Raw genomic sequence first — 19,271 nt, forward strand, 5'->3', positions numbered from 1 at the left:
TATCTGTGGGGCACAGGCAGCTGCCCGGAGCAGCCGGGACAAAACCACCGCCACCTCCCCGAGTGCTGCCAACCACCTCTCAGCCAAACACAGTCTGCAGTCACCGCTGACCAGGCTGGGGCTGGCACAGCAACCCTGAGCAGGGCAAGATTTATTCCCGACCCCCAGACGCCAGAGACACATCCCTCGGAGGGACGCGTGGCTTTAGCATTGCTGAAAATGTGCAGCGTTTCGGGGGGGGCGGGAGTGCACTTCCCTTTGAGGCAGGGGTGCTCCCAGTCACACAAAGGTGGGCTTCAGATCTTCTTTAAAATTCACCACGGGCTGGGGCCCACCGTGATGCTCTGTCCGGTGGTCCGCGCAGCTGCTGGGCTCTGTGTCCGTGTCCGTGCTACTGCTGCCCAGAGAGCCACGCGGGCTCTGGAAGCAGACCTCGCAGCAGGGCCGGTGGCAGCCGTGAAACATCTCCTCGGAGCTGCTGCTGCTGGAGTCAGAGTCCGGGTAATAGTACAGCGAGCGCAGGGAGGGCTCAGCGGGTCCCCTCGGGGTGCCTTGCTGCCGCCGCCGCTGCTCCCGTGGGATGCATGGGGAAGTGCCCTGGGACTCCAGCCATCCTGGCCATCCCTCTGGCTGGAGGCAGACCTCCCCAGGGATGGCTGGAGGGGATGGTGCTGGTGGGTGAAGGAGTCCTCCGCCAGCCATCTCCTCTTCCCTCCCCAGTGACCTAGGTGCCGACTCCCCATGGCCCCAGCCGTCTGCCTCCTTCACCCTGCGGCTGGCACGAAGGGACACATGTCCGGAGAAGCCAGTGGAGGTGGGGGGCAATGGGATCCTCCGCCGCCGCCTCGCCAGGTAGGGGCTGAGGGGCGTGCGGATGCCTGGGTAGCCCTCCTGGGCCCTCCATGTTCCTCCCTGCTTGCCTGGCGGGCCCTGGCTGCCGTGTGGGGGCCCCGCAGGTAAGGTCGGGCTGTAGGTTTTGCCATCCAGGCTCAGCTCTTGCAAGATTTCCCGCAGCTTCTCGCTGCTCACGTAGCTGACTTTGGGGAACGACTCCCAGGTCACGCCAGCTGAGAAGTCCTGGCCGGGGAGCTGCTCCGGAGCCTGCCCCTGCCCCACAGGCATCCCATGTTCCTGGATGTCTTTCAGGCCACGTTCAAGGCTGACCCCCATGTCAAAAAGCAGTGCCCGAGAACAAACAGGCTCGTGGCTCACATGTTTCTGGAGGTCCTCAGCATCGCTGCAAAGAGGCAGTGTACCCAGCAAGCAGGGAGGCTGCCACTCGTCTCGCTCCGGATCCGGAGGGCAGCGGTCCCCCGGTGCATCCCCGTGCTGCCCCGCACTCTGGGTGCAGGGAGGTGCCGGTGGCGCATGGGGGTCGTAGCCGCTTTCCCCAGACATCAGCCTCATCAGCTTCTCCTTGGCGCTGCTCACTTGCTCCTGCAGGCTTTCGATCACGGCGTTTTTCTGCGTCAAACAAATAACGCCTGTCAAGCGCGGGGCGGGCAGAGGGTACGAAAACACCGCCGATTTGGAAGCAGGCGCTGCCAGAAAACAAACCGCCCCTCTCCGCACGGAGAGGTGCTCTGAGGCAGCGCAGCGGCAGGCCTGCAAGAGCCAAACCGGCAGCGCGTATGACCTCGTCCTCCCCCGGAGCACCCCGGAGTCCCCCAGATGCGAGTGCAGGAAGGGAGGCACCGCGGCAGGCGGCTCTCCAAGCCAGGGTGCTCCCGCCCATGCAATGCAGGCACGAGAGCAGGAGGCTGGGGGCTTTCCTGAGACAGAGCATCTCCCCTCTAAATTAACCATGTTTGACTGGGCTGTGGGAACCAGGCTCTCCTGCTCTTCTCCCTCCATGTTTTTTTTAAACCCTCCAGATTATGCCTAAATTTTGGCGCTTTGGGGTGCAGAGTGATGTGACAAAACAAAGCAGCTCTTCCCCTCCAGAGGGAAGAGGCCAGAGGGGGAGTGCCAGTGCAGACCATGGCGTAAGGAAGGGCTTCCCACCCTGCAAAGCCTTCAGCCCACAAAAAGGAAGGGGAGAAGCTGGCGCAGCCAAGGGGGACCGGCAGAGCCCCGTACCTCAGTGAGCAGCTGCTTCATGGAGTTTTTCTCCCCTATCAGCTGGTAGAGCTGCTCCTCGCTGTACACCGAGCGGCAGCTCCTGCTTGGGCTGGTGAAATATTTTGCCATGTGGCTCACGGTTTGGCTTTCTTCTTCAAAGGCTTTCCACTGCTTGAGCTGGGGAGTAGAAGAGGGCTTTATTGGCGCAGCACGCACAGCCCCTGCCGACATGGGGGAGGCAGGCGCAGCTTGAGCTCAAAGGAGACAAAGGGACGGAGAAGGGGAGACAAAGGCAGGGTGTGATGGAGGAGCAGAGATGGGTGGTGAGAGACGGCTGAGCGAGGGGCTGCAGTGTCACTTGGAGCCTCCCACCCATCTGAGCCCTACCCTGTCCCTGGCTCCAGCTTTTAACGCAGAGAGGGCTCTAAGCGCGCTGTAAAAGCCCCCTCCCTCTTCTCCCCCCTCCCTGACTCCGTGACAGACAAAGACAGTGTCACGCACGCCTCCTTATCCCCGAATCACCGGTGCCAAGCTGAAAACCAGCAATGTTTAGTATCTGTTTTCTCATCTGGTGTCTGCGGGGAAGCCTTGCGCAGCCCAGCTCCAGCTGCTTATCGATCTCAAATGAGCAATAAAAGAGCAAGCCCATTAGGAAAAACAAGTTCATGAATTAAAAGATCCAAGTTAAATAAAAAGTTCAAGGCCCCCAGGCTACAGCAGAAAAATGGTACAGGCAGAGTGCAAGTACAGCCCATCAGCTCCTCTGCCCTCACTCCGAGAGACCTCGCGCTTGGCAGAGCATCGCCAGCAGGCTTGGTGCTTGTCAGAGGACATTTGGATTCTGCTCCCAAGGGCTGCTCATCTAGTGGGTTGGGACTCTGCCATTACACTGCATCAACTGAGGTAGGACCTCTACAAATCATCCAGTTCAACCACCCTGCTCAAGCAAGGTCAGCTGGAGCAGGCTGCCCAGGACCGTGTCCATCTGGGTCTGGAGTATCTCCAAGGATGGAGGCTCCACAACCTCTCTGAGCAACCTGCTCCAGTGCTTTACAACTTTCACAGAAAAAAAAAAACCTTTTTCTGATGTTTAAATAGAATTTCCTGTGTTTCAGTTGGTGCCCATTGTCCCCTGTCCCGTCAGTGGACACCACTGAGAAGAGTCTGGCTCCCCCTTCCCTACTCCACCCCCATCAGTATTTATACACATTGGTGAGATCCCCCGAGCCCTCTCTTGCACAGATGTGCTCTTTCTTCAGCTTCACCTCTTCCTCCTTTTCTCACCTCATTTCCTTGAGCCCAAACATCCCTCTAAACATTAAACTGAGTAAACAACTGTTTCCTCTCCCAGTAACAATGGGAGCATTTTTCCCCACTAACATCGTGGCCAGGCACACCAGGCAGCTCCTGGAGGACATGGGAAGCAGAAGAGCGTCGCCTCACCACAAAAGGCTTCCTTCAAACATCTCTGCATCCTCCTCCTCACTTGCGGCAAAGCCCAGCTTCCTTCTCCAAGAGCGCAGAGGAGGACAGCCTCCCCTGGAGACCACCATAAAGCCTCTGAGCCTGGTGAGGCCATCTGGATGGCCAGAGCCTGGCTCCATCCCTGCCATGGGCGGAAACCCTCGGTGGGAGCAGGCGTGTGGCGTATGAGGAGAGGACAACTGCATGAAACCGACCACCCACATGGAGGAGGAGGAGGGCAGCAGCCCCCACGTCATCACGTGTGTCCACTGTGTGGCTGCCACCCGTGGCATGCTCTTGCAGGAGGGTTTCTGAGCAGCAGCTCTGCAACGCGCCTGCACTCCTTGGAGACTTAGGGGACTTGCTTGGGGAAGCAGTGCCACCGGGGGCTTGGAGGATGAGCTGCGCAGGTGAGCCCGAGCATTTGGGGGAAGAGGCAGGAAAATAAGTGCTTTGGCCCACACGGCTGCTGTTGTTAAACTCCGAAAACGTGCCCATTTCCAGCCAGGTGGCCAGACAGAGGTGGCAGCATACCTGTGGGACAAAGATGAAGCAGTTGATCGTGGTTGTACACACGAAGATGCCTCCAGAGGTAAAACCAAACAGCAAGTTGTGCCAAGCGCGGAAGAAACGATGAACTAAGCAGACAGTGCTGGCAGCCAGGAAAACGAGGTTGACCCCGACGATGAGTGTCAAGGATTGGTTGACTGGCGGGGAGCTGACGTTGTCGGTCAGACCGGCCAAGTAGGTCCCATACAGCAGGAGGATACTCTGGAAGCAGAAAAAAGAGGTTTCCAGAGTGTGGAAAATTACAGCCTGATGATGTCAACCCCCACCTCATACCAAGCCCAGTGAGCTCAGATACACTCAGCGCAATCCTAATTAATGCTCTTTGATCTACAATGCAGACCTTCAGCGTGCGGTGGTGATGCCACAGCAAATGCCCGGCACGCTGCTGCAGGTCAGAAGTGGGGCTGGGGAGAGAGGGCAGGAACGAAGGTGCTGGTGGGCCATGGGGGTCCCAACCGAGGGCTGCGGGGAGCTGAGGGTCAGGTCGGGAGGCGATGCCACGGAGCAGGGCACGGCCAGGAGAGGCAAGGCGTGAAAACCTCCCCTTGGGCAGTCTGGAGCTGGAGCAGCAAAGACGGACAGACAAGAGACGGAGGTCCCTGTGGGGATGCAGTGGTGGGGTGCCATCAAGGAGCAACGTCATACCTCTGAAGGAGCAGGAAGGAGATTCAGAAGGACATTCAGAAGGAAAAAGCAAGGCAGAAGAAGTGGAGATTTAGACTGGAGGGAAGAGGATGTAGTTGGTGCCTCTAAATAGAAATCCAGGAAACTACAGGGTGCAATTCTTCTCCCATTTCCTGCCTGACTCTAGCAGCGGTGAAAGGGGCTAGAGAAGTGCTCCGTACACAGAGGCCCTCCCTCCCCGGGAGCAGATCGGCTGTTTCAGAACAGGCTTCCTCACCGCGCTGCCCCTCAAGTGTCCCACGCGTGCATCTTTCCAGTGTACTCAGGATTAAACTACCCGGCAGGCTGAATCCCTCCCTCCCCAGGGCACATTGGCAGGAAACACCGAGTATTTTTTGCCCGCCTCTGTAGCGCAGGGCATGGTCTGCCTTCAGGATCATTTGGAAATACCATTTAACAAAATCCCTGCTCCTGCAAGGACCCAGAATACAGGGAACATGACTCTTACGTTATTCCTGTGCTACCCAGTAAGTGCAACTGTTGGCCTTTTACTATGAGACATTAAATTGTTATTTGGGCATCAAGAAGTGCTTTGTGACCTGTGGTGCGGATGTTTTGTAGACCTTTCTGGACCCCTCCGTGCTTGATGACTGCGATGGCCACTGCCAGGGCTAGGGTCTGGAGGGACACTCTTACAGGCAAGAGAGGTTCATGTCCACGGTCTTTGGTGAGACTCCCAACTTCAGAGCACCATGAATTCTCAAGGGAGGGTTGTAATAGTGAGACCTGCCTTGCTGGGAACTAGGCTGATGCCCGACCCTGCTTCGTAGGATCTGCACTGGATCATAACCACATTCACCATGGGGCACCTCCAAATACATGGCCCAATAGCAAACCAACTCCTAATCCCTAAGCAAGAAAAAAACCAGCACCAAAGTCCCATTTAAAATTCATATAGTCTATCTGGGACACAGACAACAGCACTACCTTCTGGCAAACTAGGACTTTCAGTGAGCACAGGACTAAGTTTTTTGTTTGTTTGTTCGTTTGTTTTAATCTTGAGCAGAGGACTTTGCTCCTAATTCCAGGCATGTCTTTGGCAAGTCATTTCTGTTCATTGCTCTGTGCCAGTAAAATCAGGATAATACACTGAGAGGCTTCACAAAGGGCTGAGCACATTAATGCCGTGGAAGACAAGTGCTACGTACATGCAGAGATAGAGCCTACTCTCACGTTACTGTAAATCCAGATTAACTCCAGAGAAACCACTAAAGAAATAACTCCATGACCCCCAGTAGGTAGACAGGATCAGGGTCAGGTTCAACGCAACGCTAACAAAGAGCACTTGTGACTGGGAATGGGGATGTTTTATTCCAAAAAGCAGTTTGTAGGAGCTGTAGGCAAAGGCGTTACCTGTCTAAACCCTAACACAAACTGCAGACAAAATCAGAGGTGGAGACACAGCACTGAAAGCCCAGGGAACGCCTGCAATCACTAGCACCAAAGGACTTTTAAGGACAGACTAGACTAATGTCTTTAAAATGAAGTGTAGGGAGGAGAAGGACTTGGCCGTGTCGTGAGGTCTCTTTCTGCTCTTTTTCCTACGATTTTGCGTAGATGGTCAATGAGTATTGTATTACAGTGAGTCAGAAAGGAACTGCCTGTACTGCACACAGAGATGGAGCCATTCCCAAAGAAAGGCTGTGATCTCACAAGCTTCATCAACATCAGCTTTCTGAAACGCGTCCAACCTCTGCCAACCCAGAGACACATGAGACCACAGATAATTACAGCGATAATTATACCTACATAGTTACATCAGTGTAACTAACTCTGCGGGAATAAGAACGGCCACATGCAAAGCTACACCAGTGAAAGTGGACCTCAGTGGTGTAATTAAGCTGATACTCATCCTGTAAAGGTAGGCACCAAGCACTTGTCATCAGCACCTCCTTGATTTGGAGTGAGAGGACTCGGGGGCTGAGCCACACAGCGCAGCACTGCGGTGGACGGTCATCTGAGGCTTTATGGAAAAAGCGTGCTTTAGAAAACAGTAAGACACAAGTTTTAAGAAGGAGATAGATGAGGCATGGGGGGTTGCAGGGATAGAGCTAGAGAGACAGCACGTGCACAGTGTACGTAAAAGAGATGGTGAGGCAGGGAAAAAGTGGCTAACAGGGCTTTTATAAGGGAATGCAAGAAAACGTCAAGCTGGGAAGGACTGGAGATGGGAGGGCTTTCAGGATGAACAGGAGTAGCCGGAATCTGCAATAGGCATGTAGCTTGGGAGGGCAGCGAAACTACGACTGCTGCTAAACAGTCTAGGTTGTGACACTGGGATGAGGCAAGATACAATGCAAGAATCAATGAAGAGGTTACATACCTTAAACCCTAAAATGAGAACGAGCCAAAGATCGGAATAAAGAGATGCGCAGGACTGCACCCGGCTCACTGAGCAGGTCATGCCTTTCTCTGTCGCCTAGGAGGCAAGGGGAAGGCAGAAGTGAAGGCTCCTGCCCCGGCCCGGGAGCAGGCACAGACCGACGGGCAGACGGGTGTATGCATCTGAGCAGGTCTCCTCTGTAAATTCCTAAAAGGAAAGGCAGAGCTGGTGCTGCCAGGGGAAGAGGGTTAAAGCGAGGTAGATTTTGGCACTCTGCTGCCAACGGGGCTGGTTAAACCTTTCTTGAAAGCACCTGCAGATGCCATGGACCCCTCCTGTGTCACCCAGGTGACCTGCACAGATCTGGAAATTTTACAGTGGACCCTCATCTCTGTAATAGACCAGACATAAACCCAGCCCAGAGCACCCAGAAGGCTTTCTGACTTGTTTTTTCTTTCTGTTTTTTTAAACAGCACCTCCAAACGCCCAACCATCCACCAACGTTGTCCACAGAGATCAGACAGGACATGGCGCAACCCTCCACTGCCCCTCCTCATCCCTTTACCCGCAGTGAGACGCTGAGGCTTCGGAAACACTGGACTGGATCAGAGAATACCCACGTCAAGAGCAATACGGCGTCTGCCAGCACCAACACTGCCACCATTGCCAGCAACTGGAGGTCTTTGATAATCTGCAAACACGCAAGAAGTAAGCGTTACCTTGGGGGGCAAATGGACACCAATAACCTCCACCCCCTTGGGTATCTTTCTGGTTGTTTCTTCCAAGGGCCATATTCATCCTAGTACTTCCCCCGTCGTGGAATCCAGTGGCTCACCTACATCCAAGTCAGCCACAGGATCTCTGTCTCCAGCTCACAAACTCTTGGAGACCTAATCAGGCTTGGGGCCAGGTATAAACCCTCCCCAAAGGTGTGGCTAGCTGGTAAATGCTATGACAGAAAACAGCTCTTCCAAAAGTATCATCCCTTATGCCCATATCACAAGCAGAGACAAAAAGGGTGGAGAAAAAAACCTGGTAGGATTATCATTTTGCAAGTTTAACACAGATCCCAGTGCCTCAGGAATGGGAGTCCTTGCTGGTACGTTGCAGGTGGTTCCCTTGCAAACCCTCTCATCTCACCTTTCAACTCAGACTTACTTTTTTTGCCATTGGAAAGTGGCCACTGAAAGCTGTAAGCGCACTGTTACATGCACAAATTTATATAGGTGGCTCTCATTTCCCTCCCAGCTGCTGTATCCCCTTCCTTCAGTGCTGGAGAGGAATACCCAGTGCTCCCTCCCTCCCTTCAAGAGGAGATTGGATGCATCTGAGGATGGCCCTACATCAGACGCCCTTGAGGATACCTGGTTTATTTTCATCCTGCAAAAACAATCAGCCCAGACCTGGACACAAACACTGGTGTGTGGCATAATGATGGCACATGGCCGACGTAAAATGAGAACAAGACCTCGCTTGGAGATGGGGCTGGAACTCCGCTGGGGAACAGGCAGCCTGGCAGGGTACCCACTTGCCTGTGGAGTGGAAAAGCTCCTGCCTTGTTGCATAGGAATAAATGAGGAGCCCGAGCCCAGCTAGGTGTGAAACCAGACCTGTGATTGTGGCACCCATCCCCGTCATGTGCGGGTTTTATCTGCTATCCCGCACTGTTTTGGGACTTGCTGGTGTTTACCCCCTTGGGGAGTTTGCCCCCCACCCCTGGGAGCTGTGTACTTACCACCCGCTTGTCCGGCACCCGCTGGGTGAACACCTTGTAGAGCCGCCAGCTTTTCCCCAGGACGGGGCCAAACACCAGGGAGGTCCCCACGCACAGCAGACAGAGCCGCACCTGCCGGGGGGGCAGAGCAAGGGGGCTGACGGGGCAGCCATGGGGCTCGCAGGGACACCCCGCACCCTCCCACCCAGGGATGCGATAAAGAGGGGTGGGGATGTGTCTACGGTCATCCGGCTTCTGGAGGGTCATATCGGATACTAGAAAGCTGAGCACAGGGTGAAGGAAATTAAAAGGCACATATTCCTCTGCAGGGATGCCCGCTGCCTGCCTTTTCCTCCCCAGCCCGAGAGGCTCTCGTCGGAGGAGCAGGCAGGGAGAGCCAGGGGCACGGAGGGTCCCAGCACCAATAAATCACTCACTGGCATCTCCGTTAATTACCCCCAGCCCAGCGGCTGAGCAGGACGGCAGGGTGTGCTCTCTCCCACGTCCCACTCTCCCACCCGGGTGCATGCTCAGTCCCCGGTCTGGTGGGGTGGCTGCCCCAGCCAAAAAGCCTCACCTGCAACCTCGTGGCACCTGTGCCACATCGGGCGGTGGTTGTGTGGAGGATCCTATCACCCTTCAGGCTCCCCTCTCCCTGTTGCACTTTTACAAGCCCAGCAGCCTGTCTGCCCATGAGGCAGCTGCCGCAGCCGCTGCACTCTCCCCTGGGGACCTGCCTTGCCTCCCCCCGCCCCGATACGGCTGTGGTTTGCACAAACAGGGAAGGCCGTTCAGACGGAAAGCATCTGGTTGCATTTTGCGTATGTGGAAACCACAGCCTGGTCAAATGCGCCCAGCAGCAAGGTGGCGACAGGCTGCAGCTAAGAGAGAGCACGTACAAACATGCATGTACCTGCACGTGTGCGTGTGTGTGAAGGCACCCGTCCCAGCAAACCCCCCTGCTAACCTGAATAAGCTTTTCCACCGAGTCTCCGGACGGCAGGCTCTGCTCCTGAATCCCAAAGAGGTAGGCACTAGTGTAAGTCAAGGCACTGCCCAGCAGGGTCACAATGTTCAGATTGGGGCTGGACATCTTCACGATCCTCCAGGAAACAAAGCAGGGAAGGTGGTGACAGTTACTGAGCGTCACAACCTGGCAGCACAGGGGCAAGGTACCCTTACAGGGATGATGATGGCCATAAGGAGTGCTGACACGCTGTTGTCCCCCCCCCAGCCCCTGCTGTTCACAGCTCCTCCAAAACCTCAGCCATTGCTCCATGGTGCATACCCCATCCCCTCCATGGTGCATACCCCATCCTCTCCCCTGTATTGCTGGCGTGCTTCACTATTCTTAAAGTATTCATTTTGCCCTACCCTGACACTCCTGTGGGACACCAAGATCCCTCCTCCCCGAAACAGACGGGTACCAGGCTTACTCCATGGCACCTCCATGCCCTGCACGGGTCTGCGGCACAGAAAAGCATCCCTGGGGCAGCTTCAGCCAGCATCTTTATGGACAGAACTGTGGGAAGCCATGGGCTTTTAGCAGCAAAGCAGACAAGGTCACCACAGTCAGGTGTCTCTGCTACCAGTGCCCGTGCCAGGCATGCAAAGCTGTGCAGCGGCGCCAGCACGCGCTGCAGCCATGCATCCCCGCAGAGCCAGGGGAAGCAATGCCCCATGGTCACGCAGGTGGCATACAGCGCAGCGCCCATCTCAGCCCCCCAGGTTCAAGGCCGACATCTTCCTCCACTGTACTCTGCTGTAAAGGGGCAGAAGTGGAAAACCTCACCAATGCAGCCTGGGGCAACCGTCCCCAGCAGTAAGCTTTGGGTACAGCAGCTACAAATGCCTCCAGGAACAGGCTCCTTCCACTGCTCCTTCCTTTGAGGAGATACCTCCACCCTCAGCACAGTCTCAACTTCAGGAAGCTGCCAACAACGTTCACATTACAACTTCCCCTCTGTAATTTCACCCCATCATTCATAATCCTATAACTGTGTTTAGGGAGGGGAGAATTGACCCACCAATCTCCCCCGACCTGCCACCCTTCTCCAGCAAGCCCATCAAGCGAAAGCTGTAGCTCCTGCCATCCCCCTGCATAGCTCCATCCCTTCAATCTGCTGCTAAGTCATTGCATTTCTCTACCCTTGAGCTCCTTCCTGGCTTGCTGCCTCGCACACAGAGCCTGGGATTCAACCTGGCTCTCTCCCTCCTTGCCTTCCTCACCATGCCTCAGCCTGCGCAGAGAGACATTTATCAGCTCACCCTCTCAGCTGCATGCTGAAAAAGATCTCCTTTGCACTCCTGAGTTGAGAATGCAGACCCGTATTTATTTGCTGCAGTGCAAATAAATAACGTACATTCATTACAGCTTCAGTCTGAGAATTATCTTCAGGGACCTAAATAATTTGGTAATCAATTAAGGTGGCCACCGTCCTCAACACCACTCTGCTTCAGTAAATCAAGTGCTTGAGACCGGGATGCAGGTCATGCAGCTACTGCACCGCAGCAGGCACGGGGCTCGAGATAAACCCTTACGAGCAGGACCCTCCTGGCTGTATGGTGGTTGTAAGAAGCCTTAACACAACCAGAGCGCTGGAACAGCAGCAGCCCGGGCTGCACACAGGAGCACCTCTCTACAAACCAACAGCACGTGGAGCACAAAGGCTTTGCCAGGTGAAGCTTGGGAGAGGGATGCATCTCTATGGGGGAAGCAGTTGAGAGACCAATGGACCAATGAAGCTGAGGAGAAGGTGGCAAGGAGGCAGGTGAGACATCCAGAATTGCTGAGGAAGGCTAAGCGCTGGCAGAGACAGTTTGAGCTACGAGGAACTGCTGAGCCTTTTGCTTGATTTATGCTGCATTCAGGGGAGCAGGACTTTTTTTTTTACATCCTTTGTGCAGACTGAACAGCACCAAGGAAAGCCTGCACTTCACCACCAGCTTCTCTCACCAATGGAGATCATGTTCCCCACCAACATGGACAACCACCAAGATCAAAAAAGGTTAGCAATATCTTCAAACCACGAGTGGCCCAACAGCAGGACGGACATGTGCGCATTGTGGAGAGCATGATGGCTTTGCTCATGGAGCTATGCTGCTCAAAGTGATGCGCTCGAGACTGTGGAGTGGGGAAGGAGAGGAGCTCTCTTTCTGCTCACTCCTGGTTATGGTTTTATTGAATAGCACCTTCGGGATGAGATCATGCACTGCTGCCTCTGCTACGCCGGAGGGCATCCATGCTTTGTCCTGTTCAGAGCTCTCTGACTTGGGGAGGAAGGGAGCAGTCCAAGCAGGACTGTCTCCACCAGCGATCAACACTGGGTGTGATGGGGAAAGCTGCAATATCCCTGGCATTGCCCTTGCTCGCCCTGTGATGCTCCTTCAGGCTTGTACCCTCCTGATCCTTAGCCGGCCATCAGCTCAGAGCCTGGCCTTGAAGGAGCCCGACCCCGCTGCCCCAGCTCGGGGGAGCTCTCATGGCAGAAGAGAGAAGCCCTTACCTGTTTTTCCTGAAGCGAATTGTGAAGACAAGAAAGAAGAGTGCTAGCAGGACTCCTCCGGTCAGGAATGTCCACACAACTCCCAGCAGAGCAGCAGAGAAGGACGGGGAGCTCTTCCCACTGCGGTCAGAAGATGTCTGGGGGAGGCAAAAGGGATGAGGAGGAAGACATCGCTGGCATGGTCACTCCCACGAGTGCTCCTGCTCAGCCAGAAAGGACTCAAAACCACATCTCCCAAACCCCTCCTCATGAGCAGCCACCCTGGCACTAGAGCAAGACCCGCTGGCAGGGCTAAGGAGATGTGTGTAGACAGGACACATACTCTGCCACTTGCTGAGCGCACAGGAAGAGAGGACGGTACGGGAGCCCTCCTCTTATGGCCAACTAGCCAAACACATAATGAAGCCATACGAGCCACTCATAAACCTCAGACAGCCCTGGCTGTGGGAGAGGGGAAAATGGGCAACGGTTCACCGCTGTCCTTCTCTGGAAAGAAACCTCTGGAGAAGGACCTCACAGTACCCCAGTTTGTAGCACGCTTCTTTGGAAAGTTGGGTAGGGCATCCTTGGCTCCCACCCTTACCCCTACATGCAGCAGATAACCAACCAGCCGGCTGATGTGACTGGGAGCCAGCAGCAGAGCTGCCAGTCGGTGCAGAAAACACAGAAAAGGGAGCGGGACAGCGTTTTTCAGATGCGTTATGCAGTGACACACCGCGCTGGACTCCGCCCGTCTCCCAGCTGGTTGGAAACTAACTTGGTCCTAGGTAGACATCAGCTGAGAACTGGCTTTTGAGGGACACTCCCAAAGCGGGTATGACAGAGGCACCTCTCTCCTTGCACACAAGCGGCCTTATGGTTTTAAATCCCCATTTAAAAATATTCTCTGTTATCTCCCTATTAACTTAGGATGGATAATATGATCCTACGTGAAACAAGAAACTTATTTCCGCTGCGAATCTAAAATACTCCAACATTTTTAACAGGGCGTGCATGTGTGGGTTCATTCACACATACTATGTGTGCATGTTACTGACATCTTTTTTTTTTTTCCTCTTTAAAAAAGAATTACTTTTATTTAACTGCTGGTGCATCCCCTTGAAGGGGAAGGAGGAGGACAGGGACTGAGCTGGGATCACACACCTCCTCACGAACTTCTCTGGTGCTAAGTCCTTTCTCAGGTATTCCAGTTCACCTGCACCCAATTTCTACGGCAGAAGACTATTTTTCCAACAACTGCCACTGCCCCAAATTCCCAATTCTTCCTTCAAGGTCTGAGCAGTTTCTGCTTCCAGCCTTGCTAGAAATAAATCTGCAGGGAGAAGTAAGGCAGTCGTTTCAAGCCGATGCCTCATCTCCCTCTTCCCCAGCCGGGCTCCATCTCCTCTGGGCGAGCGAGAACAAGGCACAGCTTGGAGAATTAGAGCCAACACGTAATTCTTAAAACAAAAATGTGTCACTGCCATGCAAGCGTGGCTGATCCGTGGGCTCCTGGCCGCCCTGGTCGCAGGGCTGCTGCGGAAGGCAAACCCCTGGCTGGGAGAGACAGTGAGTCGAGAGCTGCTGCTGCTGCTGCCTTATGCTGGGATGCAGCTGCACGCACAGCTCAACCCCCTCTTTGCAGCAGCGTGGAGGGATCCCTGGGGAGATATTCACCTCCCTCCCGCAAACTGCTTCCCACCTCCTCTTCCCTCTCCCCATCCCCTGGGGGGTCTTTTGGCTCTCTGGGAAATGAATATCACACCAGAGAGTGGAGATGGTCAGCCAGGTCGGTCCCCCTCCCCTTACACCAGGACTCGCTGTACAAAAACCCCATCATTCAGCACGAACCAGGGCCATCTTCCCACCTGCCTGGAGCTCGGAAGGGCTGACGGGGCTGCTCAGGGCCGGTACAAGGCTGCAATGCCATCCTATTTCTGCGTCCTTCCTGGTCGAGCCCAAGGGTAACACCCCGCTTTTGCCAGTAAGGTGAGCAGGGCGGACTCAGCATCCTGGGGCTCTCACACTTCGCTCCCAGCTGCAGCCACCAGCAGTATCTTTCCACCTCCGGCTGCTGCCGAACATGTTACTGCACCCTCTTCCCAGCAACTGCCCAGGGATCAGAAACACCCCTGTGGTCTCCACCTTTCCTTTCCGAACACACCCCCCCAACGCCCCGACCGCTGCCTCCCTGGATGTTGATGCTACTTGAAGTTGATGGAGCGCTTCACTTCCCGCTGAGCGGAATAAATCCTGGCCCTAGCAGGGGGAGTATTAATTGTAAGGCAGCTGCCAGAGCCAGGGGAGCCAAGCAGCTTACGGTCTTCTAATTAAAGGCCCGTGGTCGTGCAGGACGTGGTGGAGAGCTGAGCGGGCCAAGCCTCGCTGGTCCATCCAGCAGCCTCATGCGGAGCCAACTGCAACTAAGTGCATCCCGGTGTCATTTCTACTGGCTTAGTGGTGGCGGGGAGGTACCATTTATTACAGATGATGACTTTTAATTAAATCCTGCTCTATTCATATTTGAAAAGCACTTTGAAGTTCCAGGGGATGGGAATGGTCAAGGGCAGAGGATGCCATCCCAGGCCACTCCTAAGTGGCTGTCACGCCGGCTGACACACAGGAGGGCTGCTTGACACAACTTGGCTGCCGTGGCTGCTTCCTCACCTTCTGCCTAACTGCTGGGTGTCATCTCGGCAGGGCTTGTCTTGGAGGCCATCCCAGGTGGTGACAGCGTGCAGCCTCCAGCTGGACCAGGACTGCTTGGCAGCTGCACCCCTGTGCCCCCCTCTCCATCCCTTCACCCAAATCCACTTCTGCAGAGGAAACCTCATGCCCCAGAGAGCTCCCCCGCCTCTGTACATACCACCGTGACAGTGCAGAGCTCCTGCAGCATCCGCTGCTGCTGCTCCTGGCTGCCAAAACTGGAGCTGCCGTCACAGAGCTCAGAGCAGTTGAATCCCGGCTCCATAGCACATCCTCAGCCGTCATCCAGCCGCACCTTCGCCCCTGCCGGAAGGATGAGGGTTGGCTTTCTCCAACAAGAAGCCTTTGGCATACACCAGATCTCCCCGCTGTCAGCAGGGCTTAGGGAAGGAGCCTGGCAGCCCAAGGCTGAGCTTACCCAAAGCAATGCTGTGTACATCCAGAGCCAGGATGGGGAGCGCCCACCTCCTGGCGTCCCTCAGGGTGTCCTCTGCAGCGAGGCGAGTCAGCACAGGGTGCAGGTCCCTGCGGAGCACGGTGGCATCCCGAGCCCTGCTATGCCATCCTGCAAACCAACACACACCGGGGTCACGGCGGCCCCTGGCCCCTACACCCCAGCTGCAGAGCCGAAACCAGGTGCCGTGCTGGTCCGAGCCGGAGCGTCGCACCCCAGCACCCCGAGCTCGCCACAGCTTTCCTTTGCCAATGCGTTTTCCCGCACCGGTGCAAGTTCAGGGCGTATCTTTGCAGGTCCCCCCCTCCTCCCTGGCAGCCACTGCTGGTTTCCTGGCGCGGTCCCTTCTTCCAGCAAAGACCCAGCAAGTGAAGACAACAACAAACAGCAACAAGTGTTGCCATCATCTAATGGGACCTAAACCCCGGCCTGGGCGAGCCAGGGAGGAACACGCTCGAATGACACGCGTACCGAAGTGTTTTGGCTGGCTTGGCCCGAGCGGCAGCCTGGCTAGCTGAGGAGTGGGCTGTTTAATAAGGAGATTTAAAAGCCCGGCACCTCCGTGCTCCCCATGCCTCCCAGCACTCTGGCTGCCAGGTATTGTCCCCGCCTGCGCCCGCTCCCCTCGCACCACCTTTGCCTCTGTTCCCTCTTTCATTTCTCTTTTTGGTGGGGATTTTAATAGGCCTCATTACCATTTTAGACATGAGGTCATACTTATCCTCAAGCATCCTTACTCAATTACCATTGTCACCGGTTTTAATTAGCTTCCAGCGCACGACCATAAGCAAGTCTCCCGTCGTTAGCAGCTGGGAAGGAAGCGCAATAACTCACTCCCTATTTCCTCCTAACAACAGGTGGGAAGAAAAAAAATTATCCATATCGTGCTCTTCAGGGCTGCTCCCCGGCCGAGCATCCCCTGTGCCTGGCCAGTGCTCCATCCTTCCCTGCTGCTGCTCCCGACAAGTCCTTTCTTTGGAAGAACTCCCGTCATTATGCAGGCAAAGAAAGAGTAAATTAAAACGAAGTGTGGTCACCAGGACCTGGTCTAAAACTTGCTGTTCTTCACGGGGGATAATCAGGATTCAAACGCCAGAAAAGCTACAGGCGTCATTCTCAGCTCGCGTAAACAGATTTTCAGCTTTAGAGAAGTCGCCTACAAGTCCCAGCCCAAAAACATTAGCAGGCTACTCGTCCAAAATTAGCAGAGCCACCTCTGAAGCAACAACCGCAACTCTCCCGCTGGCAGAAGCCCCAACGTACCGTAGCTGTGGACGCCATCCTGCCTGTGCCAGGACTGCCCCCACCACGAGATCAGCTCACCGTGTCCTACAAACACAATATCACACATTAGCCAGACTTAGGATTTTACACGCATGATCAAGCCTTCCTCTCTCTCTAGCTTGTAGCAAGCCATGGTGGCACTTTCCCCACAGCAGGACTGTCCTCTGGAGGTTTCCATGCCCTTCATTGCTCAGGCTGAGCAATCGGACAAGGGGTACGGCTGCAGGAGATATCCAGCTGCTGCAGCAAATGCCAGGTACTGCAACAAGGGTAGAAGAGCAGTGGAGAGGAGGAGACAGGCTCCAGGTGAACAGTTCAGGGATCACAGAATCATTAAGGTTGAAAAAGACCTGTAAGATCATCAAGTCCAACCATCAACCCAACACTGCCATGCCCACTAAACCATGTCCTGCAGTGCCACGTCCACACGTTCCTTGGACGCCTCCAGGGACAGTGACTCCACAACCTCCCTGGGCAGCCTCTTCCAGTGTTTCACCACTCTCTCAGTAAAGAAATTCTTCCTAATATCCAGCCTAAACCTCCCCTGGCACAACTTGAGGCCATTTCCTCTTGTCCTGTCGCTGGTCACTTGGGAGAAGAGACCAACACCCACCTCACCACAACCCCCTTTCAGGTAAATGTAGAGAGCGATGAGGTCTCCCCTCAGCCTCCTCTTCTCCAGACTGAACAACCCCAGCTCCCTCAGCCGCTCCTCATCAGACTTGTGCTCCAGACCCCTCACCAGCTTCGTCGCCCTTCTCTGGACACGCTCCAGCACCTCAATGTCCTTCTTGTAGTGAAGGGCCCAAAACTGAACACGGTATTCGAGGTGCGGCCTCACCAGAGCCGAGTACAGAGGCATGATCACTTCCCTGCTCCTGCTGGCCACACCATTTCTGATACAGGCCAGGATGCCGTTGCCCTTCTTGGCCACCTGGGCACAAACACTGGAAACACTGCAAGATGAGATGATAGCGGGTGGAGGGGCTGCGTGCAGCACCCGGGGACAGGGGTAGGAGAGGGGCACTGGACCTCTGACGATGAGAAGACATGTAGACGAGTGCTGCCCAGCCTCCCAAAGGGCTCGACTCCTCCCCGTGCCCCCAGGTGTGTTTAAGGGCAAGGAGTATCCCTATCACTCCCTGTAACCTCCTGCCCTGTCAGAGGGGGAGCCCACCTGCCAGGTGGACCGCTACCCAGGCTGGCATGAGGCCAGCAGGCACGGCCCTCCCGTGGCTCGCAAATGGAGATGTTTCCACAAGGAGCATCTGCTCAGCCTCCACCCCCCCTGGAAGCCACCGCTCGGCCGAGGGCAGGAGCCCCTTGGGGTCTCCCCAGCCCCCACCCCACTATTCTGCAAACAGCTCCCGCGCAACGTTGATAACAAGCTGAACCAATTAGCGCTCATTAGTATGCAACAAAGCAAGCACTAGTGTGGTTGTCGCCGAAAGGCAACAGGCATTTCCAGCTCGGCTTCTGCCTCTCGTGAGAGCCGGCAGGAACGCTGCTCTGTGGCCTGAAGAGCACCCGAGGAGGACCGGTGCTGTTGGGGGGTCACTGCTCTTCAGGGTGAGGTTGGGCAATGGCTGGGGGGAACAGACAGCAACACATCCTTAAAATGCGAGGGTCTCTTGAGAGCAAAGACTTGGGGGGTTTTTGGTTTTTTTTTTTTTTTAAGGCCAAAATGCCGAACAGTTCTGGTGGATCATTTCTGGTGCAGAATCACAGAATGGTTTGGGCTGGAAGGGACTTTCAAAGATCATCTAGCCCAAGACCCCTGCTGTGGACAGAGACATCTTCCACTAGACCGGGTTGCTCAAAGTCCCGTCCAACCTGACCTTGAACACTCCCAGGGATGGGACATCCACAGCTTCTCTGGACAACCTGTTCCAGTGCCTCACCACCCTCACTGTAAAAAATTGCTTCCTTATGTCCAACCCAAATCTCCCCTATTTCAGTTTAAAACTGTCACCTCTTGTCTTGTCACTACAGGCCTTGGGAAAAAGCCTTTCTCTGTCTTTCGTATAAGCCCCCTTTAAGTACTGAAAGGCCGCAATAAGGTCTGCCCGGAGCCGCCTTTTCTCCAGGCTGAACAACACCAACTCTTTCAGCCTGTCTTCATAGGAGAGGTGCTCCAGCCCTCAGATCATCTTCACCGCCCTCCTCCGAACTCACTCCAACAGGTCCGTGTCCTCCTTATGCTGCGGGCCCCAGAGCTGGACGCAGTACTCCAGGTTGGGTCTAACAAGAGCGGAGTAGAGGGGGAAAACCACCGCCCTCGACCTGCTGGTCACGCTGCTTTTGATGCGGCCCAGGATACGGCTGGCGTTCTGGGTTGCGAGCGCACATTGCCGTCTCACATCCAATTTTTCGTCCATGGGTATCCCCAAGACCTTCTGCGCAGGGCTGCTCTCAATCCCTTCCTCACCCAAGAGGAATTAGTTCTCATTTTCTGTGTTTGTCACTCCAGAAACATTAGGCTCCCGTTTGGGTAATTTCAGAAGAAAATTCAGCTCCTAGGAAGAG

At 55.1% G+C, this 19,271-nt stretch overlaps 1 protein-coding gene across 1 annotated transcript; it reads right to left on the minus strand.

Moving 5' to 3' along the window:
- Positions 1-279: 279 nt before the first annotated feature.
- GPR156 (G protein-coupled receptor 156) lies at positions 280-15,298 on the minus strand. Its single transcript, XM_059822190.1, has 9 exons — positions 15,168-15,298; positions 12,323-12,459; positions 9,784-9,919; positions 8,838-8,948; positions 7,668-7,793; positions 7,103-7,198; positions 4,060-4,296; positions 2,080-2,238; positions 280-1,464 (listed from the first exon to the last, which is right to left on the minus strand). The coding sequence occupies exons 1-9, from the start codon at positions 15,270-15,272 to the stop codon at positions 280-282; spliced, it is 2,292 nt and encodes a 763-aa protein (XP_059678173.1). The 5' UTR covers positions 15,273-15,298.
- Between the last annotated feature and the right edge of the window lie 3,973 nt (positions 15,299-19,271).

This window comes from Gavia stellata, chromosome 1 (genome assembly GCF_030936135.1).
Source record: "Gavia stellata isolate bGavSte3 chromosome 1, bGavSte3.hap2, whole genome shotgun sequence".
NCBI lineage: Eukaryota > Metazoa > Chordata > Aves > Gaviiformes > Gaviidae > Gavia > Gavia stellata.

Bases quoted from the DNA above. Each gene is read 5' to 3' on its own strand.
- GPR156 (XM_059822190.1), bottom strand. From the start codon at position 15,272: ATGGAGCCGGGATTCAACTGCTCTGAGCTCTGTGACGGCAGCTCCAGT. The intron at 4,297-7,102 runs GTATGTAACCTC...TTCTGCTTCCAG, and splicing joins TTCTCATTTTAGGGTTTAAG to AGTATCCTCCTGCTGTATGG. The intron at 1,465-2,079 runs GTACGGGGCTCT...TGTTTGACGCAG, and splicing joins TGAAGCAGCTGCTCACTGAG to AAAAACGCCGTGATCGAAAG.